The following is a 25,229-nucleotide window of genomic DNA, read 5'->3' as shown; positions in this document are numbered from 1 at the left end:
AAGGCCACTATGCCTCAGATGCTACAGGTACGGGTTAGGAGAGCTGTGTTTATTACCAAAAATGAATGGTAGTCTGTCTTCTGCACTTATTATACAAGTTAATTCAAAAATTGATCTGACTTGGCAGTTGATTAGTGTAAAATAATCAGAATTACAAAATAACATGCAAGTAACGGAAAATAGTTAGTGAAACAAAAAAAAAAACCAGCAGCTTGATCTAAAAATGATCACCCTGCACTATATACAAGCTTCTCACCCACTTACCAGGAACTGCTGCTTTTCTGGGCAATCATAATTCTTTATGGAACCAAGTGCAACTTTAAAACTACATAAAGAAAAAAAAAAATGTTGTCTTACACTTTGTAAGATTATGAAAGTAAGAAGTAAAAATAAAAAGGCTCTGACTACCCAGGAATCAAAAAAAATTAATCTATCATTTGTTTAAGTACCCTATATAGTAGAATATGAGTCGACCCAAGTATAAGCCAAGATACCTAATTTGAACACACAAAAACTGGGAAAACCTATTGGGAAATGCATTGGTCACAGCCTCCAGCCAGTATATAGCCGACTATCACCCTGCCCCCCCAGTATATAGCCTGCCAGCTCCTGCTCTCCAGTATACAGCCTACCAGCCCATGCCCCCTAGTATATAGCCTGCCAGCTCCTGAACCCCCCCCCCCCCCCAATACATAGCCAGCAGCCCCTGCCCCCCAATATATAGCCAGCCCACCTCCCTAGTATATAGCCGGCAAGTCCTTGCCCCGAGCATGCTAAGCCTATTAAAAAAAATTAACACTGTACACACCTTTCCAATGGCCCCTGCAGGTTCTCTTCTTGCTTCAAGTGCTCTGGCTCAGTCTTTGGGTCCCCATGCGCAACCGGCACACACACAATGAAGTCAACCACTTGTAGGGACCCAAAGAGGAGCCTGAGGAACCTGAAAAAGAGGACCCGAAGCAAGAAGAGGACCTGCGGGGGGCATCGAAAGATGAATAGAGTGTAAATTTTTTGTATAGACTCGAGTGTAAGCCAAGTTAGGGTTTTTCAGCACAATTTTTGTTTTGCTTTAATAAGCTGCCAAACCGAATTCTGAGGGATCTGCCTTTGACATTCTATGATGCAAAGGTAGGATTAGTGTAAAAAAACGGCCATGTGCTTAACAATGAGGTCTCGTTCACATGTTCCCTTTCAGTAGTGTTATGAAAAGAAATTCAAAAGCAATGGGCTTGGCCCAATCACCACACAAAACACCTGATGCTCGTTACTAATCGCATGCGTTTCAGTGGAAATGAATATGCATTTGGGCCAATCCCCTTCCTGTTTTGTTTAAATGGCATTACAAAACGCAATTGAAACAAATTGGGGCACATTTACTAAGGGTCCGCACACAGCATTACCGTTGAGTTTCCCCGACTATTAAATGCGCCGCATTTAACAGGGGTTTTTGGCGCATGCGATCGGATTTTGCCGGAATCGCGCTGACTTTCATGCAACACAAATCGGGGGCCATGGCCGTCTGACAACCCGACTGCACTCACATACGCCGGGAAGAATGTGAACTCCGGCGGATCTCAGCGGGGAAGCGACACATGCAGGATCTCCGGCGCACGATCTTAGTGAATTGGGCCGGACTTCATCCTCGTCAGGCAACGCACCTCGGGGATCACGACAGGCCCGGGTAAGTAAATGTGCCGCATTGTAGCCTGACAATAAAGGCTAGATCCCATCTGCGTTTTTGATTGCGTTTGCAGATGCGTTTTTGATTTGATTTCAATAACCTTGCAATAGTGTCCATTAGTATTCATCTTCTGTCATGTCTAAGTAGTCAGAAGTAACAGAATGTTAACAGAAGACTCCTTTCTGTCATAATATTTACTTTGTTTGCTATGTAAAACAAATGGTCTTGATTTGTATCAAATTGCTCCAACCGTTATCCATCCAATTTTTCAGCCTGCTCTGATTTTACATTTCAGAGTTTCAATGTGTCTTCTAGTGGCCAAAGCAAAGAAATAAAAAGAAACGGGTCGCTATAAAATAACAAATAAAACAGAAACTAACAGCAAAACATCCATTTTTTTTTTTAACCCTTTCAGGACCTGGCCCTTTTTTGTTTTTTCATTTTCATTTTTTACTCCCCATGATCAAAAATCCATAACTTTTTTATTGTTCCATGTACAGAGCTGTGTGACGGCTTATTTTCTGCGTAACAAATTGCGCTTCATAGTGATGGTATTGAATATTCCATGCCGTGTACTAGGAAGCGGGAAAAAAATTCCAAATGCAGTGAAATTGGTAAAAAAACGCATTTGTGCCGCCTTCTTGTGGGCTTGGATCTTACGGATTTCACTGTGCGCCCCAAATGACATGTCTATTTTATTCTTTGGGTCGGTACGATTACGGGGATACCAAATTTGTATAGGTTTTATAATGTTTTCATACATTTAAAAAAATTAAAGCCTCCTGTACAATAATTTTTTTGGGGATTTTGCCATCTTCTGGCGCTAATAACTTTTTTATACTTTGGTGTACTGAGCTGTGGGTGGTGTCGTTTTTTGCGGATTTTGATGATGTTTACAATGTTATCAATTTTAGGACTGTTCGACCTTGTGATCACTTTTTATAGAATTTTTAAATTTTTTTAAATGACAAAAAAAGTGCCATTTTCGAATTTGGGCGCGATTTTACGTTACGGGATTAAACGCAGTGAAAAACCGTTATCATATTTTGATAGATCGGGCATTTTCGGACGCGGCGATACCTAATGTGTTTATGATTTTTACTGTTTATTTATATTTATATCAGTTCTAGGGAAAGGGGGGTGATTTGAGTTTTTAGGGTTTTTTATTATAATTTATTTTTTTTTAACTTTTTTTTATTTTTATTTTTAGTGCTTTTCAGACTCCCTAGGGTACTTTAACCCTAGGGGGTCTGCACGATCCTATCATATACTGCCATACTACAGTATGGCAGTATATGGGGATTTTACTACTCATACATTACAATGTGCTGATAGCACATTGTAATGCATGGGTTAACCAGAAGTAGCCTCGGGTCTTCGCGAGACCCGAGGTTACCATGGCGACGGATCGCCGCTCCCCGATGACGTCACGGGGAGCGGCGATCCTTTTGAAGCCGCCGGCTTACCGGGTGTAAGCCGAAGGCTTACCGGGTGTTACCGGTAAGCCTTTGCTGCAATATGCAGCAAAGACTTACCGGCTATGGAGAGGGTCAGCGCGTGAGCCCTCTCCATGCACCCGCGGCGACCCGTGACGTGCTATTACGTCACGGGTCGTGAAAGGGTTAAAGGATACATTTCATGGATCTGTTTAAAAAAACAAAACAAAAAACAAATACCTTTTATTTCGGTTGGGGTTAAGACCTTCAGGACCAAACCCTATTTCTCTAATCTGCCATGTGGAAATATACATGCAATTATTACTGTAGAATGCTTTAACTTGCCCAGGTGATTTGCAGAATGTCTTTTCATGGCCTCACATTAGTGGTAAAAATTGTTCAATATATTTTGCATTACCAACCCAAATTGGTAACCGATTAATATTTACCGTATATCTAGTTTACGTTGGTATCAGTATTTAATACCTTAACGCCATAGCCACTTTTCACCTTACGCCACATTTTTTCAAATCTGCCCTGTGTCACTATAGGTGGTTATAACTTTGGAACGCTTTAACATTTTGAAATAGTTTTTTCGTGACACTTTTTACTTCATGTTAGTTGGAAAATTTTGGTGGTATGTTTTATGTTTATTTATGAAAAAAAAATTGATATTTGGTGAAAATTTGGAAAAATTCAAACTGTTTTAATTTTTCCACACATTGATAACTAAACATTATCCGAATTTCTGGTTTATGTGGACATGGTTTTTTATGCATCCTCTCATTTTTGTAAGATGTTATGGGGCGATTTTTCACAAAAAAAAAAAACCCAAAAAATCCTGCTATTGAGGGACCTGCCCAGATTTCAAGTCACTTTAAGAGGCCTAAATAAAAGTAAAACCTCATAAATTACCCCATTATAGAAACCACACCCCTAAACATATGTAAAACAACTTTCATGAAGTTTGTTTACCCTTTAATTGTTTGACAGGGGATAAAACAAAATAGTGTGCAATTTTGACATTTTTAAAAAATGTACAAATTGTTAGTGGATAAAATACGAAAACACTTCAGAGCTTGATACCCAATTTCTCCTGAGTATGCCAATACTTCTATGTGGTGGTAAACTGTTGTATGGGCACAGGCCAGGGCATTGAAGGGAAGCTGCGCCATTCAGAGCAGATTATGCATTGTCCCTTTAGAACGGCTATTCTATCTATATTTTTTGGCAATTTGAACAAATAAGGGCTTATTTTCAGCGACATTAGATACACTTTACAAAAACGGAATTCTAGTTGGTCATTAGCTTATTGATGAAATTTTATAAACTCTTAAATGCATGTAGGGAAAGAAAAATCAGAAAATTTGGCTTCCTTTCTTCTTTTATTTTTAGTGTACGGTGTATGGCCCCTAAAAAAACACAAGAAGAAAGGAAGCCAAATTTTCTGATTTTCTTTCCCTACATACTATATTACTTTTATTTTATAAATCACTAGGATTGTGGGGGATTGGGGAAATCCTACACATGCAATTCCTGACTTGCCACTTCTGATTTGGATGGCATCACTCTAGGAGGCACATTCTTGTATCTTTACTTGTAAATGCGAAACCTGTGGGGTATCCCGATGTGATCTTTCACAATTTTTTTTTTATTTTTGATCAACTCTTTATTTTTGGTTGTCAGACTCTTTCACAATTAATTCTAACAGAATAAAAACTAATTCGGCAAAAACACACAAAAACAGGATTAATTTTTGCTTTCAATGTACAGGTACAGTAATGGTTTTATTTTATTGTTCAGGTTGTTAAAGACGCAGGCCATACCAATTATGCAGAAATTATGTAGAGGAATATAACAATAGTCAACCTATGCAATAGTCAACCCACATGCATTGTCTGCATTAGTGTCCTTCATCAGACCCGAATGCTGACATGTAGACGATCGCTCTTTCCAACAATGTCCCGGCCACAACATTGTTGGCGGTTGCTCGAACGCTCAGGGAGCCAAGATGGCCCATGCGCATGTGGAATGTACCCCTCCTCATCAGAAGGAGAGGCAGAGTCAGCCGCAATCGCTCATCCTAACGACTCTAACGGGGGAGACACTGGGAAGCTGTCGAGGAAGGCCTGAAGGCGCTTCATATTGCGGCAGAAATGGCGTCAGACTGCGATTTCCTGCAATCTCGGTGCACAGCTGGTCTGCAGCTGTCAGACCGCAACACAGACGAAAGGACGGAGTTCCCCTTTGACCACATTGCTCCTTGACATTGGGGCTGAAATGGACTGTTGCATCACCCTCAGTAGACATGCCAATGTGGCCCCTTTAGTACCATACCGAGTTGGCTGCACACCAGGGACTGGGGTTGCTGCGTCCCCACATTCCTCTGAGGGAAGCTCCCAGCCGGCAATGTTCAGTTGTACATCGGGACCTTGCCCTGGTCTTAGTGGAGACCCCCTTATGGGACCGCTGGAAAATATCCCCCCTCTCAGTCGCCACTTCACAATGGTGCTCTCAATGTATGTGTTGGAGAAGGATATCCTCCGGGAGACTCCACTTCCCGCCAACACCCCCACCTACTCCATCCATCCCAATGACCCATTGGCCAACAACAGGAGACACCTTCTCACCATGCACCATCAGCCTCAGCCTCAGCTTCTTCCTAGCCTGGCTCCCAATCACCAGTCCTCCCTCTAACGCCAAATCAGGACCAAATGGATTTGCCTTCGCCACTGGTGTTCGGTCCTGAGGATCCTTCAAACTGAAACCCGCACTCACCAGCTATGTATGCTCCTCAACAAGCAGTGCTAGTTTCTTGCTGTAGCTACACTGATGAAGGCACATATCTTGCTTAATCCCCAAGCTGAGTGGCTTTGCTGAAAAAACAATTATAACATTCAGAACTGTGGGAAGGCTGGATTGCTTCAACCTGCCGTGGATAAACACATTACACAGAGCTCTCTGAACAGTCCAGACAGGACAACAATACTCAATGTCATTGGTAACAAAAAGGAGCTTAAATAATTTGATTTTATGATTTACAAAATTTATGGCCTCTCTAAAGTAGGTGGAGTTATCACTAAGATGGCCGCCACTGGAAACTACAAGTACCATGATACTTTAGTTCTCAGTAACTCCTTCTCTCTTATGCTCTGCTCCCAGTGATGATATAACAAACTTTCTTGCTCTGTTACCATAGTAATGATGTGTAACTGCCATCACCACAACACTGGCCATACTGAATGCACTGCAACCAACCAACTACAGCCAAATGTAGTGGTGATCACACGACCTTCCCAGGCAGGTACAGGACATGTGATGTGGACATGTGACCAGCAGCCATCTTCTGTCCTGCAACGGACTGATTAAAGGGCCAGTAGCATTTTAATTCTTCATTACAGTCTATGTCGCCAGCATTTTCTGCTAAGGGGAGCAAAATTTAAATAATTAATTACACATTAGCTTATATTTTGAGTGCCCACTTGTATATGAATTATGCCGATTCCTGGAATACCCTTTTAATGTGAGAGGAGAAGCGCCCAGCCCCAGCACAGAAGTGAAAGAGCTTCATCATCATAATTTTATAATAGTTTTTTCAGCAAAACCAGGCTCAGGGATTAAACAACATATGTTCCTGCATCAGTGTAGCTACAGCATTCTCAATGTATGTTTGGTTCATAATGCATGAAATCAAATTGTAGATTTGCCATTTATTCTATTTTGTTGTACAATCACCAAAATGGTAGCAATTAAAACATCATCTTGGCCAGCAAAAAAAATTACACTTTGTTCACATACATATGAAAATGTTATAGAATATGGAAAAACTAAGAAATTTTTTGTTATTAGAACATAATAAATTCTATATAAATTTTGTATCCATTTGGTTGTATCACACAATAATAAAAGGAGAGGTGTCATTTGGAGTGCACAGTGAAAGATGTAAAATCCCCACAAGAAAATGTCGCAAATGTGTTTTTTCATCAATATCACATTTGGATTTATTTCCTCAACTTCCCAGTAGACATCTTGCAGTTTTAAATACCTTCACTTGTAAGCCTTTATAAAGCTCTTTATACAGAAAATATGCGTTCTTGAAGTTTTTTTAAATTGGGGAGCAAATTTTTTTTAAAAAGGTATAATAGTTGCTGCTTCCCACACGCCAGTCCTTATGGTCTCCAACCAAATAATTGGTTTCAGCCCCCAGTGTGACCAACAGGTGGATAGCCCCATACCATTTATTCTGGTCAAGGACCACCTACTGACATTAAAGGAAACCTACCACTTGTAGTGGCAGGTTTCCGATGGCAATACCGAGCACCAGCTCAGGGTGCCGGAGCTTATTTTAGTTAGTGTTTTAAACCGCGGTATCGCGGTTTAAAACACTTTTTAAACTTTATAACCGCCGCAGGCAGGTACGCGCTCGGTGCTTACCGTGCGCGCGGCTACATAGGAAGTGAATGAGAGCCGCGCCCATGGTAAGCGCCGAGCGTGTACCTCCATGCGCCGGCTATAAAGTTTCAAAAGTGTTTTAAACCGCGATACCGCGGTTTAAAACACTAACTAAAATAAGCTCCGGCACCAGCTCACCCTGAGCTGGTGCTCGGTATTGCCATCGGAAACCTGCCACTACAAGTGGTAGGTTTCCTTTAAAGAGCCTAAATAGTATACTGGGTGCTCGAGTCGTTTTTATACCAGAATACTGTAATTCTCGATACTAAAAAGCATAAACACAAACAAAACTTTTATAGGACTGTAAATGGTTTTTTCATTAATTTTTTTTGAAGCCCCTAATTTGTAGCGACATTTATTCTTTAATGAATGTGCTGGGCGGTGGCAGTGTAGCATAGGGGCTGATATTGCGGTGAAGCTGGAGTCCTGAAGTGTTCTGCTAATAAAGGAAGGAGCAGCTGAAATATTAAAACAAAAATATAGGAAACATGGGTGGGCATAACCCTATGTAACATAGCAGTTTGAGTTGGAAAATCATGGTGACAAATTTCCACCTCTTCTTTAAATAGGCAGCAGCACTTTGACACAAGAACAACCATCCAGTCATGTGACAAGACCTATTGGACTATTGCCATCTAGCTCACAGACCAATGCCGAAGAAAAGTGCATCAGTATCTCACCTCTCTGGTTTCTTTGTAGGATCAGAGATAGACTCCACTATAAATATGATAGACACTTTCTTCATTTTTGAATACACTAATTTGACCTGTTGGAAAACAATTTCAAGTCTCTGGTCAATATAAAGTAGCATGAAAAAATAAATAGATACATAAATAACATCTCGGATCTTACCAATGATGGCCAATAGGGGTAACGTTGAAATTTACACCAAACAAAAGACCCTGGAGTTATTGTAGTTGGCTCTAAATGAAAACAAAACGATGGAAAATTATGGCAGTATTAAGTCATGAAAACAAAAAGAAAAGAAAGGTGAATCAAAGAGGCATTTAGGGACCGCTGACCTATCCTCAGACTTTTAAAGGTGAGCAGAGAGGGAGAACAGACATGCTAGGATGTTCCCTCCTGGCTTAACTGATGTCCCATAATCCAGGTACGATTTTATATTTGAAGGTAGGTTATAAATGATGATTAACTTGTCCTATGGGACATAAGTCAAGCCCGAAGAGGACATTCTAGAGCAGTGGTGGCGAACCTATGGCACGGGTGCCAGAGGTGGCACTCAGAGCCCTTTCTGTGGGCACTCAGGCCATCACCAGAGATGATTCCAGGTATCTTCCTGCAGTCCCAGACAGACCAGGACTAGCTGTGCACAGAGCTAATTTAAAGTGGCAGTGCTACCTGGGACTACTCGAGGGAGTGGAAGGTGTGGACAGATCTGGATTATCACTGTAGCTCCTTCTCTGGCCCTGACAATTCTTCCTGTTTAGGGGACCATGGAGGGAAGCAATGATCATCCAAATGTCTTCTATTTTCTGCTTTATTGGTGTCCTCAGGGTGCTGATATGAATGAAAGCTGTGACAGAGCAGGGAGTACACATTACTCATTACATTTCTGTGTTGCCACTTTGCAATAAATGAGGTCAAGGTTGTAGTTTGGGGTCTCGGTCACTAAATGGTTCGCCATCACTGTTCTAGAGAGACTTTTCTCCAGAGATACTTATGACTTGTTCCCTTTAAGAGCTATTTATACCTCTGCAAACTTTTCTCCCCTTTTCTCGTTATTTATTATAATGTAACGTGTAAGAAAAAAAAATAAGGAAGCGAGTTATGGAAATTTACCTCCATTCAATTCACCTCTATTTTTTTGTGTGCAATGTATGGGAGAAATCATAACAGTCCCCAGCCTTTTGAGAGTAAACCCATATTATAGGGATGTATTAAAAATGTCCAACATTTGTGACAAGGGCATCTACAGACACAATCCTGGTTCGATGTTAAAAGGGGGTATTCTTGTTTTTAGGAACCACAGTTCAGAAGATAAAGCCGTCAGAAGTGTGCTGCAGTCATGACATTTATACACTTGCTATCCGTATGGGGTATTTACAAATAGGACATTTATAACCATATGGCAGTCATGAACTGGTTAAATGGTTTAAAGTTATTAATTTCACATTCAAATTACATTCTCGCCAACTTAAAGGGGTATTCTCGTTTGGGCATTAACAGTCAGTTTCATTAATCTGCCATTAATAAACATTTCTTCAATTAGATGTTATTAAAAAAAAAAATGTTCCTGTGTGAAGATAATTTTCCATAAATGTAGTCATGTGGTCCCTTAGAAACGATATAGCTTCCTCGGATACGGCCACCTCTGCTGGAGGGATTGCACAAATAAACAAAAGGTTATTGTATATAAAATGTCCTGGAGTTAATACAGGTCGCACAGCCGTCCTGTGGTAATGATTGCTGAATCCTGGTAGTCCGGCAGGACCCTATAGCGCAAGTCTGGCCACTGCTGCCAGAGTGTTACGTGGTCGTATCCGAGGAAGCTTTCTGGTTTCTAAGGGACAACATGGCTACATTTATGAGAAATTATCTTCAAACTGGATCATTTTTTTTAATAACATCCAATTGAAGAAGTGTTTATATATGGCAGATTAATGAAACTGAATGTGAATGCCGAGACGAGAATACCCCTTTAAGCGTGAATACCCCTGGTACATATTTGCCAGTCTGTCAGGAGCCATATACCACGTTGTGTGAATAAAGTTTCTACATGATTATTGCAAGTCAAGTTTTGATTCCCAACCTGAATTGCATTTAAAGGACACCTGTCATCAGGTCTCTGTCACCATTTCTGTCACCTCTACCTGCTGGAGCAGCTCACAAGGATTCCATCCCAGCCTTTATCTAGTCAATTCATACATTAATCATTATAAAATCATCTTTTCTTTATTATGTAAATGATGCTGGTCACATGGTCAGAGGCAGTGATGTCACCTATGTTACCCCTCCTCTCTCCTCCCCCTGCTCATGTCTGTGTGTAATGTATAGTAAAGCATTGCTAGTGTGTGTGCTGTATCTGCTGATATGCTCTATCCTCCTAATACACATGTATGAGACACAGACACCAGCTACACAAGTTCCTGACATGTTCTTCTATAAGATGGCTGCCTGGAGCTGTTGTATCTCTCCTATACACACACACACAGGCTGCAGGGGCCCCCAGCAACAAGAAGCACATGGAGGAGCCATGAATATGGCTTGAATTTGATAAGGACTCATTGGACATCTCACAGGTCATTTGCATACAGCTTTAGGACCTCATTGCTTAGGTTTACAGGCATGTAGAGGGACAATGAAGGGATGGAGGCAATGCTTTCTAATGGTAGTTTATGAAAATATATTTAGTTTAGGTGGTTAATTTGCCTGACGGGTTCTCTTTAACCAGACAAGGGGAAGAAGCAACCCGACTCTCTTTCCCAGAGCACCATATGATTTAATTTCCCTTTTGAACTACATCCTAACCAATCCATATATGCAATGGAAATGCCACCTATGGTTTTATTCTAATCTTTTATAAATTCAATGAAACCAGCACACTCCAGCATAATTAAACAACCGCTTAGAAAAACGATTTAATCCTTAGGTATGTGAAATTTTCAGATTGTCGTAGAGATATTTGCTCAAATGGCAAAATTGTATTGTTGTCAATCAGTGCAGCTACTTGTCGAAAACCAGCATTAAAGAGAGTTTAATATGTTAATATTTGGAATGCAGACAGCGAGTACCGGTATGTAATTTTATATCAAAGGGATATAAGAGATATACACAGAGGTTCGCAGGGGGGAGGTTAGGTGGCAGCAGTCATGTTAAATAAGAAGCTGTAAATTATGCACACAAATGCTGCACCCTTTAAGTAGCTGCTTCTTTCTCCATGCAAAGCCGTCACATGTATGTAAGAGGTGGCAGTCCTGTGTCAGATTAGAAAGTGGATGACTCCATTATCTGCAGGCTGTATATTTGTAGTGTCCAGTTTGTGGGACTGCTCTTGTTAGGGTGGGAACTGATGAGCGGGGAACAGGGACAGTGAATAGCTCTGTCTTTGTGTATGGTGTACTATGGGGATAAAGGATATACCAGATCCATTATGCACACTAATACCTAAACCACCAGACCCAGCTTCTAATTGTCAGTATTGGCAAGACCATGCTCTTCTTTACCTTTAGCAAGGTGCCAGCAGGCAGCTGTCTTGAGTACCAGTGGTCTGGTATGTACGGTCTTTTTAAATGAGCACGGTTATGATTTAGGGTTTTTTAGTTAGAATGCATTAAAATAACATATACCTTCCAGTATCAAAGTGTTTATATGCCTCACAATTTTGTTGGTATCCTTTAATGTGGCTGACCGATGTAGTTCAGTGAACTGTTTTCTCGAATTTGAAGGCTTTTAGATCTGTAGCACCTAGAACAGTGATGGCAAGCCTTTCCAAGACCAAGTGCCCAAATAACAACTAAAACCCATTTATTGCAAAGTGCCAACACAACAATTTAAGCAGTAACTTATTGCTCTCTGTTCTGCCACAAATTCAACAGAAGAAGGACCTCCATCGATAAACCACTCCTGTCCATAAGTTCTCACTCTTTCTACAGTACGAAGAAACCAAGGATGTGTTGCCTCAAAATAATGTTGAGAGCACCATCTACATTCTTTGAGTCGTGTCTGGTGAACCGGTTGGGGCAATGTGGCCTGTGTGCTCACAGAGAGGGCTCTGAGTGCCACCTCTGGCACCCGTGCCGTAGGTTCGCCACCACTGACCTAGAACCGTGAATGATGCAGTGTTATAAAGCAAAAGATTCTCATGTTTAAAATGATACCCAAAACAGCAATATACTTCTTTAGCTACTGCACACGCACCCTGCTAGGAAGTATGAGGCAAGTCCTTGGCAGGTGATGTGTTATAACAAAGAGTCTTACTATCCAAAGACCGACATATAAAAATTACTGTTCCTTACCCCTCTAACCACTCTACATGCTTATTTATATTCAGGGCAGTTTTTACCGCCAGCTTCTCTTTTTACTTTCTGGGGCTGCCGTGTTAAGAGTAAACACAGCAAAGCCCCAGTGACATCACTAGAGTGCGCCCCGGGCGTATGAAGCAGCCAGAAGCCAGACTTTGCTTTCTACACCAGTCAGCTAAAGATCCTGAGTTGGAGAAGGAACAGCAGCCCAAACATAGTCAGCCCAACAGGAAAATTTCTGGTGGTTTACACTGCCAGTCCGCCCCTAGCTTCAGCACAGTACTTGCTATTGCAACGTAATACCATTCAGCTGAATGAGACAGAGCTACAAAATGGCCATGTGACAAGTCCTCACTGGTTTGAGAAAATGAAGCAGTGCTCGCACAAGCACCACTGACTTTTCAAATGGCTGATCAGTGGGTGTTCTGGGTGTCAAACCCTTGCCAATCTGATACTAATGACCAAGATCCTAAGGACAGGTCATAAATGATAATTACACATTGTTGAAGCTTATATTAGCTTTTACATTAGTCAGCTGATACTAGCAGACAGCATACCTTTCTGGAGGATAACAATCGGTAGTTGTATATCTTCCTCTGTATCATCATGTGGTGGGGACACTCCATGCACATCTGTACATTCAGGAGAGGTCATCTCCAGAGAGAGTTCAGATGACGATAAACCTGTTAAAATGCGATACATTAAAAAAAAAAGAAAATTGTGTAAATAGAACTGTGGAGAGAAAGAAAACAGTTCACAAAGTCTGCAAACATAATAGAGATAGCTACTGCTCTTTTTTCTTCTCCTGTCATATTGCCTCCTACCAACTGGTAGAACAATGTAAACTTCAGCAACTGGTGTGGCGCTTAATTTCACATACAGGAGGCCCCTGACTTAAGAACACCTGACTTACACCACTATGTCCTCTGGTGAAGCTCCCAGGATGTTTTAATTAAAATATATGGGGGCGTGTCCTTGGATGGTTTAAAGGATGCGGCAGTCATCACATTATTTTAGCAAGCCCCTAAAAGGGCAGGGTGCTGTCACTTGTTTACAGCACTATAAGCACCTTTCCTGAATAAAATGAATTAATCAGCCTTTTACATCTCACTCCACACTAAAGTGTATTCTGCAATGTAAGAATTAAAGACTATCAATATTCAAATATATATCCAAGGCCCCTTTCACACCAACGTATGATTTCCCCAGTCCTGCATTATTATGCTGTATGAAACCAGAAATGGTATGAAGGCTGTCTGACAGCATGCACCTCCCACCGATTATGGTCTCCCTGGATACTGCATATACAGTAGCATATGGTGCACAACTGTATGCAGCATGTATTTTAAAAATCCCTATAGATTTCACGGTACGGTGGACAGTAAGGCCATTTAGATGGATGGCTGTATTGTCCATTAAAGTGAATGTGGCTGTATGAGTAGCTCAATAATAATCTTTATTTATATAGTGCCATCATATTCTTTAGCGCTTTATAGATTATGCGGTAGATATACAAAGTAAGACATTACAGAGTAAAACATAGTCATATGAAACAAAGGGAGTAAGGGTCCTGCTTGCAAAAGCTTACAATCTATGACAGTGATGGCGAACCTATGGCACGGGTGCAAAAGGTGGCACTCGGAGCCCTTTCTGTGGGCACCCAGGCTGTTGCCCCAGGACAGAGTTTTGCAGACAGGACTGGAATCTTCCTGTTGCTCTCAATGCTCTTTTAAGATGACACAGCCTTGACTGATTAGAACTGCAGAAAGAGTGAGAAGGTGTGAACAGGGCCAGGTTATCTTTTGATGGCCCCATGATCCTTCCAGTACAGAGAGACCCTGGAGAGAAGCTATAATGAGGTCTAAATTTACCCTCCTGCTTTCAACTATATTGGTGTAATCGTATTGGGGACCAATACAATTGAATGTTGCGGAAGAACAAGGAGCAATAAGTTACTGTTTAAATTGTCAAGTTGGCACTTGATGGTAAATAAGTGGGTTTTGGTTTTAGTTTGGGCACCCAGCCTTTAAAAGGTTCGCCATCGCTGATCTACAAGGAGGAAGGATGGACTCTAGATATAAGAGCTTGTATAATGGTCAGGCCTTTTTTGTAAGGGAACATAATATATATTTAATAAATGGATAATGCTGCTGAAACCAGTGGTCATTAGTTGGCAACTTATATGCATATATGAGATTTATCAGAAGTGTGCTTGAGCAGAACCGTTCTGATTTATCATGACAACCAATCAGTGCTCAGTTTTAACTACTGGAAAATTAAAGCTGACCTCTGATTGGTTTCCATTGGGCAACTAGAACAGTTCTGTTCTAAGACATTTGTAATAAATCTCCCCACGTGACACAGTCCAAGGTCAATGGGACCACAGTGAAGTAACTTGGTATCTAGTGCTTACAGGATTACATAAATGAAGGAGGACAGAGGACGGGTTAGTAAAAAAAAATAGCGGAAGTTTCATGCAGTTAGGGAATGTGATAGGCTTGCCTAAATATATAGGTATTAAGAACACATTTGAAGCTTTGGAGGTTTGGCAATAGTTTGATAGTCTAAATGTCCTGCATCGGTTCCTGGAAAGTGAAGCCCCCAGGTTCAGGAATGCAAAAGAATGGCAGCCGATGAGCTGAAAGACATTTCTGAATCAGGAGCTTTAACTTACATTTCAGGAAACATTTAATGTTCAGTGCAGAACATTTGATATATGTATATTGGTAAAGGAGTTAATATCCTGACCCACACAAAAAAAAAAAAACGAAGTAAAAAGACAAATCACTTTAAGGGCATAAAAGTCAAGTGAAACAAGTAGAATTGTGGAAAAATTCTGAAGAAGTTCTTATGCCAAAGAAACCGCAACAAATACAGAAAATTCTCCAACAGAATCTGTGTCCGAAAACAAAAGCCCTAAGGCTAGGCCAAAGAGGTTCTCCGTCAGCCCAACATAAGGTCTGCACGGGTCCCTTCATTCTGATCCAGCTGTTAACCAATTCGATCCTGCGGTCAATGTTGTGACCGCGGGATCTACGTACCTGTAGAGGGAGGGGGCTTCCTCCCTCTCCTCCCGGGACCCACGATCGTGCCTTATTCATAGCTGGGGACCAAATGAACGTACCCAGTCTGCCATCGGCATCTGGCTGGACCGAGTAGCTGCCTGTCAGCCTATGCAGAAGCATAGGCTGACACTTCTAATGCACTTCAATACACGGTTATTGCAGTGCATTAGTATGAACTAGTGATCAGATCATCACTAGTTCATATGATAGTATTGTAAAATTAAAAAGGTAAAAACAAAATAATAATTAAAAAAATTTAAAAATGAAAAATAAAAATTCATAAAAATGTCCCAAAAGCGCCTTACACATATAAAACAATAAATGATAAAAAAAAACTGGAAGTAAAAAAAAAACACAACATATTAGGTATCAATGCGTCCCAAATTGTCCTATCTAAAAAAAACTGTTATTCCTGGCGGTGAACCTCGTAACAGAAAAATTTGCTCAAATGTCTGAATCAACACTTTTTTGCCATTTCAAAACACATATAAAACACAATTAAAAAAAGAATTCTAAACGCTGTACAGTTCCCAAAATGGTATCAATGAAAAAGTCAGCTTGTCCATGAAATAAATGACACCTTAGCCAACTCCGTTCTCCTAAGTATGAAAAAGTTATTGGAGTCAGAATATGGTAAAAGTAATAATTTTTTTCTGGTACAAAAGGTTTGAATTTTTTGTAAAATCTATTAACACGTAATAAAACCCTGCGATCATACCAAACCAAAGAATATATTAGAGATGCTATTTGGAGTGCCTACACGAAAATGGCGCAAATGTGGTTTCTTGTCAATTTTACCACATTTTGAATTGTATTTCCATTTCCCAGTAAACAACATGAAGGTACAATATCTTATGCAGAAAAAAACCCTCATACAGCTATGTACAAGGAAAAATAAAGTTATTGATTTTTGAAAGTGGGGAGTGAAGCAGAAACTAAAATGGAAAAAGCCCATTATTGTCAAGGGGTTAAAATGCCCCCTATACCACATTATAAAAAGTTAAAAAAATTCTCTGAGATACCTGAGGCCATGTTTACACGTGGCATTTTGGTTGCGTTTGGAAACGCAATCCAAAGTCTCCATTCGTGAACACATGTTTTGGTAACATTGTGTATTCAACATGTTAATTGAACGCGAAGGAAAAGCAATCTTACCTCAACATGTTATTGCAGATGGAGCCTTTGGATTGGGTTACAAAGCGCAAACAAAATTCCACGGGGCTCTAGAAACATGTCATGGCACCTGAAAACTTTTATGTCCTACAAAAGCTCAATGGCTCCTTCCCTTCCACGCCCACGATGTGCCCTGACAGTGGGTTACATCCACATGAGGAGTGTCCTCTTACGCCGAAGAAACTGCACAATGTATTTGCGGATGCATTTTCTACTTTTATTCAGTTAACATGGGTACATTTTGCAACTAAAATGAATGTATTAATGATAAATACGCTAAGATAGGATCAACAAACGAAAACCATCGAATAATACAGATTAAGATTCTTTATATGCTGTACTACTCCCCTATTGATTTGTACAGGATGAAAATCAGGGAATCGTCCCTATGTTTCAAATGTGGAGAGGTTGGAGCTGACTTCACTCATGTAATATGGTCATGTCAGGCAATCCATGAGTTTTGGAGTAAAGTATTCCAGCGGGTGAATACTACCTTAGAATTATCTCTTATTCCTTCCATCTCGATAGCTATTATTGGGAAATGTAGCTCCGTGGAAAGTAAATCAACCCTTAAAGCAACTATTCTCAAATTAATGATGCTGGCGAAAGTGCTGATTGTAAGGGAATGGGGCAGTAACAGTGGTAAGAAAATAACAATCAGGAGGTGGATAAATCTATCCTTAAAGGTTAAAGAATATGAAAGAATACAGGCTGAGAAGAGGGGTACTATGAGGAAATGGGCTAGAACTTGGGACAAATGGAACTAGACAAACCAGCATACGGGAAGGTTAATACTCTTAAGAATCATCCAAGTTTGAGGGAGAAGAGAGGGAAGAAAAAAAAAAAAAAAGAAAACATTTTTTTTATTATAGTTAGTTTTTTGAGTTAGTTTTTTTTTTCCCCTCCTGCCAGGGGGGGGGGGGGAGGGAGAGGGGATGTGGAGAAAATGGAAACTGTTTTGTATTTATCTAGAGACTCCATTCTTTAGGTTAATGTTTGAATATAGATGGCACTTTAATATTTGGGTCTATTTGACTTCTGTATAGATTATAATGTAGTGCTAAGATTGGAATGTAAATCAAGATGCACATAAGTACCTTTCTATGCATGGAATCTATTATATGTAAGAAATGTAGGAAATATTGGTGCATATATGTATTTTGTGTATAATTTATGTAAAAATCAATAAAGCTTTCTTAAAAAAAAAAAAAAGTTTGAAGTTCTGTAAAATAATTAAAAGGTTAATAAGCTTCCTATGTACTATTTTGAATAGTTTGAGGGGTAAAGTTAATAGAACGGGGTGAAATGTTGGGGTTTCTATTAAGAGAACTTCCAAAACCCCTATAGAAATAAAATGGCCCCTAAAATAATTGATTCTAAAATTTTCTTGAAAATTTGAGAGAATGCTGTTTGATTTGTGATATTTCTAGTGTTGTAATAAAACAAATGAAAAAACACTTCTAAAATGACGCCAACTTAAAGCCGAGACATGGCGTAACTACACAAATCAATTACTATCAGTTTAAAAACCTTAACATTTTGAAGTTTGAAAACAGCAAGTTTTTTTTCAAAATGTTTACCAAATTCACCTTTTTTCATAAACAAAATGTTAAATAAATCAACTAAAATTTCCCACTATTTTAAAGCCTTCTAAAGTTATAACCGGATAAAGTGACACATTCTGGTTTTGAAAAATAGGCTTTGGTCATCAAGGCGCAAATGAGCTTGGTCACTAAGGGGTTAAGGGTGGCCAGCGCCAGCACCGTTTTGTATATTGTATGGCAGAGTGCATTTATACTGCAATGATGACATGATGAGCTAAGAGGCCAAATAAATAATAATATTTCAATATAAATAGGAATAATAAAAGTTTGCTGAAGCTTTGTACAAAAAAAAGAACATGCAGAATTATTACAGGTTACAACGCTACCTTTATCCTCTTCAAAATCTGGCATGTGATGCTTCAAATTCTTGTGCACTTGGAGACCATTTCCTTGCTCTGTGTCCGTTTCTGAAGACTCTGCCTGTAAATCGGCATCGGTTCTTTGAGTTTTCTTAGGAAAACGTACTTTACGCTGTACAGGACGCTGCTTAGTTCCTTTCTGGCCTCTTATTTTTTCAGTTATGGTCAAAGACTCCAATTCCTTGTCTGTATTGGTAGAGCTCTTTAATCTGCGCCTTAATACACTACTTTTGGATTGTTGATCATCTCCAGGAGATACATCACATACTGTTTCTTCTTTCCACGCAGGTGGATTTAGTGTTTTGTCTGCTGATGCTCTTCTGTTTCTTTGAATACTTTGTGGAGTACTGCATTTAGTTGGAGAAATTCCAGTGTCACAAGTAGGAATTTCCTGAGCATCTTTAGAAACACCTGCTTCTGCTTTAATCTGTTTCTTATTACTTTCCTCCCATTTCCCTTTATCCCTTATTTTAGTTGGTCTAATAGTAGTTCTAGAAGATTTATACTTTTTTTTGTCAAACATGAGATCTTTCTGCTCATGTAACTCTGTCCTGGGTGGACATGAACTCTGGGATGCTGGTTTGATTATTTCCTCAGCAAGCTTCAGAGACTTTCCATAGTTTACTTCTTCAGTGTTTGGGACACTTTTTTTAGTTCTACCTGTAAAATAAGCAAACAATATTTTAAGCACACACAAAGTTCTACCTGTAAAATAAGCAAACACTTTTTTTAAAGGAAATGTACCATTTGTTTTTATGCATTGTGAACCAAACATACCTTGAGAACGCTGTAGCTACACTGACAAAAAAAACGTATCTTGTTTAATCCCTGATCCTTGTGGTTTTGCTATAAAACAATTATAAAATTCAGGACCTTTACTTGATTCTGATTCTTCAGAGACCTTGATGGGGAATCCCGTTATACCCTCTACCCATCAGATAGTCCCGCCTTCCCCCTTCCCTTGTGTGTATCCCGTCCTGTACCCTCCCCCACTCTTTTTCTCTGTACTCTCTTTTTTAATTACCTATTATTCCAGTCTGAACATTGCCTCTTAGTTGAGGTTATGCAACATCATAATGAGCAAATTCTTATGACAACGTAGTACTTTAAACTAATGTCATGTTATATTGCCCTGTATTTGTGAGGCCCGTTTCTTTCATTCTGTTAGAAAGGTTGGTCATTTCTCAGCTCTCAATTTTCTCTGGGCAGACTTAACAGCTATCAAGCTCAAGCCCATTTATTGTATCTTTATGTGAGATTGTTGCCCATTAACCATGTACAATTATTGTGAAATTGTGTTGTACACGGATCATATGTGTGCCTGAAACATGCTGTTGAATTTTGTTTACACTTTGCCTTTCTTCTCAATAAACTATATTGAATATAAAATTCAGGACCGTGGGAAAGCTGGGTGCAGACTGGCTGCCATACATAAACATATTATTGCCACATACACAAGAGCTGCCTGAACTGTCCAGACAGGACTAATCAACCTGAGCTGGATGACTCATACATCACAGCTAGGGGGTGGTGCAGTGATTGATTACCTCTGCCTGTTGGGGACAACACAGTGAATATTGTTCTCTGCAGCAGTGCATAATTAGGGTTAGGAGGAGAGGCAGTGGGACAGCCAGAGGAGAACAGATCCTCATGATCATAATTTTATAATTGTTTTTTTCAGCAAAACCACTCAATTCAGGCATTAAACAAGATATGTTTTTTTGCATCTGTGTAGCTACAGCATTCTCAAGGTATGTTTGGTTCATAATGCATAAACGCAAATGTTATATTTCCTTTAAAGGGGTATTCCCAGGAAGAAAAGTTTCTTAAATATACTAAAGATAACAAAATAACACATTATCTAATTCATTGCTATTAACAAAAATACAGCATTTCACTGATGACTCCAACCTGTCTCTATCAGTCCTGGTGTACACAATTTCAGTTGCCCCTAGACACGACCCTGTAACTTCTGACTTGGGGTCGGCGGACACCATCTTGGATTTCTGAGCCAAGTTTCTCTATCTCTGCTTCCTGCACTCTAGCCTCGCCCCTGTGCAGTCCAGAGCTGACAGACACATACACTGACATCCTCCCAGCAGCAGTCTGAGGGGAACTACAAGCTACAGACAGATAAGAAGGCACAGCAGATCTAGAGTGTTGTAGCAGAGATGTAGGAGAGCTGACTGTCATCGTGTGTAATAGTTATCTCATGGATCTCATCATCTCATGGATACTAGTACAATGTTCTAAAAAAAAAATAATGTGTATATAAACCTTGAACCCTGATAATCTAACCATACTGTCAGCTCACAGATCTAGATGGATCATAATGTGTCTGCTTATAGAGTCCCGCCCACACCCTAGAATTTTACACTGACCATCACTGAGTTATAGGAGCATAAAACAGCAATAAAACTGAGTAAAATTGTGAAGTAAAGGGTTAAAAATTACCTTTATTGTGTTAACATGTTATTTGAGAATTTTCTTTAATGGGAAAGCCCCTTTAAGGAAAAACTTAAGAAATATCAAAAACAATGTGATTTTCTGATTTTTTTTTCTTTAGATTCGTTCTCTAAATTGAATTCAAAATCAGCACGGGATCAAAAACTTATTCCCCCCCCCCCAATGTATATCCATTGACCAATCCAATGACATAACAAGCACTTTTAGATGTAAGCCATTGCATTAGCAGCGCAATAACAGAACCTTCATAAGTATTTCAGTAAGAACGCCATAACAGAGGGATGGTTTGTAATAAAAACTTTATTAAAGGATGTGTGTGGTTTTTTTCATGTTACATACAACTTCTTAGACAAGTTCTGGGTTGCGGTGTTAATATGTAGCCACATAAAGTGAAGAGGATTGAATGTTCATTCTCTCACTCAATTTACATTAAAATAAACAATCACGCAATAAGAAAATCAGAAAAACCTGACATTTTTCATCAGAGTTCAATCAGTTTTCAGTCAGAGTTTGCTCAGTGTCGTTTTCAATGCAATTTCAATGCGCTTTCACACGCAGATAATGTGCGTGAAAAGGACAAAGGTCTGAGGTCTATCTTTTCTCAAGTTGAAAAGAAGAAATTGTATTCCAGCACTCGTCTTATCTTCTTAAAAAAAGGTAAATTAATTCCATATAGTTAAAAACGCAAGGTCACGTCTTGCATAATAACCAAATTACGATCTACATGTTTCTGACTTTTGTTATTTAGTCCTTAGTCATGATCATGATTAGATAGATCATGACCAAGTACTAAATAATAACAGTCCGAAACACGTAGATCGTAATTTGGTTATTATGACCTTGCGTTTTTAACAATATGGAATAAACTTACCTCTTTTTAAGAAGATAAGACAAGTGCTGGAATGCTATTTCTTTTCAACTCGAGTATTTTCCAGTCTTGCCTGATTCCTTGCACAGCACATTGATTGAATCTACGTTGAATCAAACCGTAAGTGAGCGGATACCTTGCTACAAAGCATTTTCTGTCTATCTTTGGCAATTAATGCGTGAAAACGCATTGCACTTGCATGTTTCTCAGAGTGCAATGCGTTTTTGATGCATCTCTGTAGACTTGTATGGTGCATATTTCATGCACGCGATTTGCAAAAGTAGAGCATGCTTAGATTTAAACACGCGTTAAAAAAAAGTGTGTGCGTGAAAAAAAATGCAAGTCTGAAAAGGCCTGTTGATTACAATGGGTCAGAGTGCAGTGCAAGTTCAGCACGTCAAAAGCATGCGCAGAACAAGCGTGTGAAAAATACAAGTGTGAAAGAGGCCTAAATGTGCTCTTAGATTGTTCTGGATAGGAGAGGGTTAGTAACATGAACATTAGTTAGCATATTCCTTATCAAAATTTAACAACAGATAAAGTCAATATTTACTTTTATTGTGAGAAGCTTCTATGTACACCCTCCTCCAAGCAAATCCATGTAGCCTGTCAGTTACGAAACTGGAGACTGAGCACACTTGCAGTTAGGAGTGATTTAACATAGATTTTAAAAATAACTTCACCCAAATTGTTAACGTAAACATGAATATATATTTTATTCCTTGGTACCTAGAAACATAACTTTAGATTCCTATGAAATAGCAGATTATCCTCTTTCAGGGAAAAAACACTGAAAGATTACAGGTGCCAGGGATCCACAGTTCTGGCTCCTAGAATCCAGGCCGTATCTTATACATCCTCGGCCATAGAGATGCCACCCTGTGAGGAAGTATGATATATGTCCTTGGTAGTGAAAGGTTAAAGGAACATAACAGAAGCTAAAAATGATGGGCAACAACTGAATACACCTACATCCATATACGTCAGCCATGAGAAAACGGCATGTGGCTAACGGCTCCCAGAGAGGTGCATTATGCGCATGCACAGTGTGTTGAGCATTGTGTCCAAGCCTTGTCGGGTACTACTTATGCCCAGATTTGCGGAGGAGGTGAGCAGCGCTGCTCACCCACTCCTTCACTCAGTTTGCTTCTCATGGTTGCTCACACTGATGTATGAATGGGGCAAAGCAGACACATAAAAAACTGCACCCACCTTTGCTGGCCATAGCTGATTATTCCACATACAAAAGACATACTCAGAAGCATTCATGGTATTGCTTCTTGATTTCCATTCACTTGTTTATTCTCCAATCACTGTTAGCTAAAAAAAAAAAACACACCAAAAGACATTGAAGTACAGAATAAGAGAATAATGTTATACCCCCGTACCCAAATCCATTTAAACATTCTCATATATTTTACAGATAATCATAATGGTAACAGGACAAGCACTTTTTACCAGACTTGCCTACAAACAGGCACATGTACTCTGGCGCCATCCCACTACCATGATAGACATATGAGGGTGTGTTCACATGGCGCTTGCATTAGTTGATGAGCATCCTGTGTTTTGCACGTAAACATTGCATTTCTAAACATAATAAAAACGCCATGTTTGGCTGCACTGTGAAGCAGTGCAATACTTTATCAGTTTGTGGTCAAAAGGGTATGTTGCTGTTCCTATTAAAATTCCCTACATAGAACATCAGGTGAACAAGCATTTACAGTTCACTATTTTGGATCAAGGAATAAATCATCATATGGATGTGCTTCATATCATATAGCCGCTATGTGATGGCTTTCGGCAAGGGTCCTATGTAGGAGATTCCCTGACAGACAAGAATCCTTTTCTGCAGTAAAGAGGAGTATTCACACACATAGCGTATTATTACGCAAAAAAAAAAATTGTAATACAGTAGCGTTGAAGTGTATAGAATGTATCCAAATTCCATACACAAAACAAAGGGGAAACAGCTCTGATTCTGATCATGGCACAAACTCTAACCTGAACTGACAAAAGCTAGGGTCATGATCCTACTTATGAATGGAATGGCGTTGAGCATATGCATCCCACCACTCCTTGCACTCCCAAATATTGTGAGCAGGGAGCACAGAGTTATCTATTCATTTTTTGTTCATTCATTCATCTTCTGTTCTGGACCTGTCATTAGTTGGAATGAGATCCCAATCCCCGAGATGGGGGGGTTACTAGGTTATGATGAGTGAAGGACCCTCACATATCACTAGAAGAGTGCCATTAGAGTAGTACACAGCCACTGTAGCTTCGGCTTATTGATATGATGAACTTTCCTGGCACCTCTGCCAAGTGGCTGTGATGATCATCAGCGATCAGACTAGTCAAATCCTCAGCAGTCAGCCAACAGCAGCTATGCTTCAAGTGGTTCCTCTACATTACACAGGCTGGATGATCAAGTGATGGGGGTCCTGAACAATCCTTTCACTTTAGGGATCTGACATTAATCCCCTATTTACAGGGAGACTTCACTACTACAACCCATATACTACACCCAGCTGACACCTTCCATCTACACAGTATACGGGTCTGGAACTTGCATGTATCCAGACATATAGGAGTCACCGCAGTTAGAATCACACGTTCTAAAAGTTAAACAGGATACAAGGACACAGAGGCAATAAAAACATCAGCGGAAAGTAGCGGACACCGATCACCTACGTACGAGCAGCAGAGAAAACGCACCAGTATACCGCACACGACCCGCCCCCACACGGTCCGTACTCTACAGGCCAGCGGGTTGTCAGCTCTCAGAGGGTCTGCGGTTACCAACCGGACACCGCCCAACAAGTGACGCCTGGCACAGCCACGCCCACTTCCGACGTCCCCTCTTTTCGTTCGCATGTGCTCTGGAACGAGGGCGTGAGCTACGTAATGTGGGAGGAGCCCTCACTTGCTTTCTCTTAAAACGACCAATGAGACTGAGGGGGTGGGTCGCTCTCTCTTTTTTTTTTTGTTTTGTCGCAGGCGGTGCCTTGTGAGATATTGGTGGGTTGCTGGGAGGCGCGGGTAGGAAGTTCCCGCCAGAATACGCGCACATGTGTGGACTGTTTCTTTTTTTTGCTGAAGTTCTGTTTATGGAGATATTGTTTGTACCCGTAAGCTGAGAC

At 40.1% G+C, this 25,229-nt stretch overlaps 1 protein-coding gene across 4 annotated transcripts in view; it reads right to left on the bottom strand.

Moving 5' to 3' along the window:
* The window catches only part of PWWP3A (PWWP domain containing 3A, DNA repair factor), a 38,038-nt gene extending 13,042 nt beyond the window's left edge, over positions 1-24,996 (bottom strand). Inside the window, exons 1-7 of one of the 4 annotated variants that reach the window (XM_072111852.1) lie at positions 24,777-24,996; positions 23,299-23,406; positions 18,720-19,412; positions 13,109-13,234; positions 8,422-8,492; positions 8,250-8,335; positions 265-325 (exon numbers count right to left, since the gene is read on the bottom strand). In XM_072111852.1, coding sequence (XP_071967953.1) covers positions 265-325; positions 8,250-8,335; positions 8,422-8,492; positions 13,109-13,234; positions 18,720-19,412; positions 23,299-23,311 — 1,050 coding nt within the window. In that variant the 5' untranslated portion in view covers positions 23,312-23,406; positions 24,777-24,996. The remainder of the gene's footprint in view (positions 1-264; positions 326-8,249; positions 8,336-8,421; positions 8,493-13,108; positions 13,235-18,719; positions 19,413-23,298; positions 23,407-24,776) is intronic. The other 3 variants (XM_072111843.1, XM_072111833.1, XM_072111824.1) reach the window with 3 other exon arrangements.
* Between the last annotated feature and the right edge of the window lie 233 nt (positions 24,997-25,229).

This window comes from Engystomops pustulosus, chromosome 1 (genome assembly GCF_040894005.1).
Source record: "Engystomops pustulosus chromosome 1, aEngPut4.maternal, whole genome shotgun sequence".
Classification (NCBI taxonomy): domain Eukaryota; kingdom Metazoa; phylum Chordata; class Amphibia; order Anura; family Leptodactylidae; genus Engystomops; species Engystomops pustulosus.
This window is presented reverse-complemented; position numbering and strand designations above follow the sequence as displayed.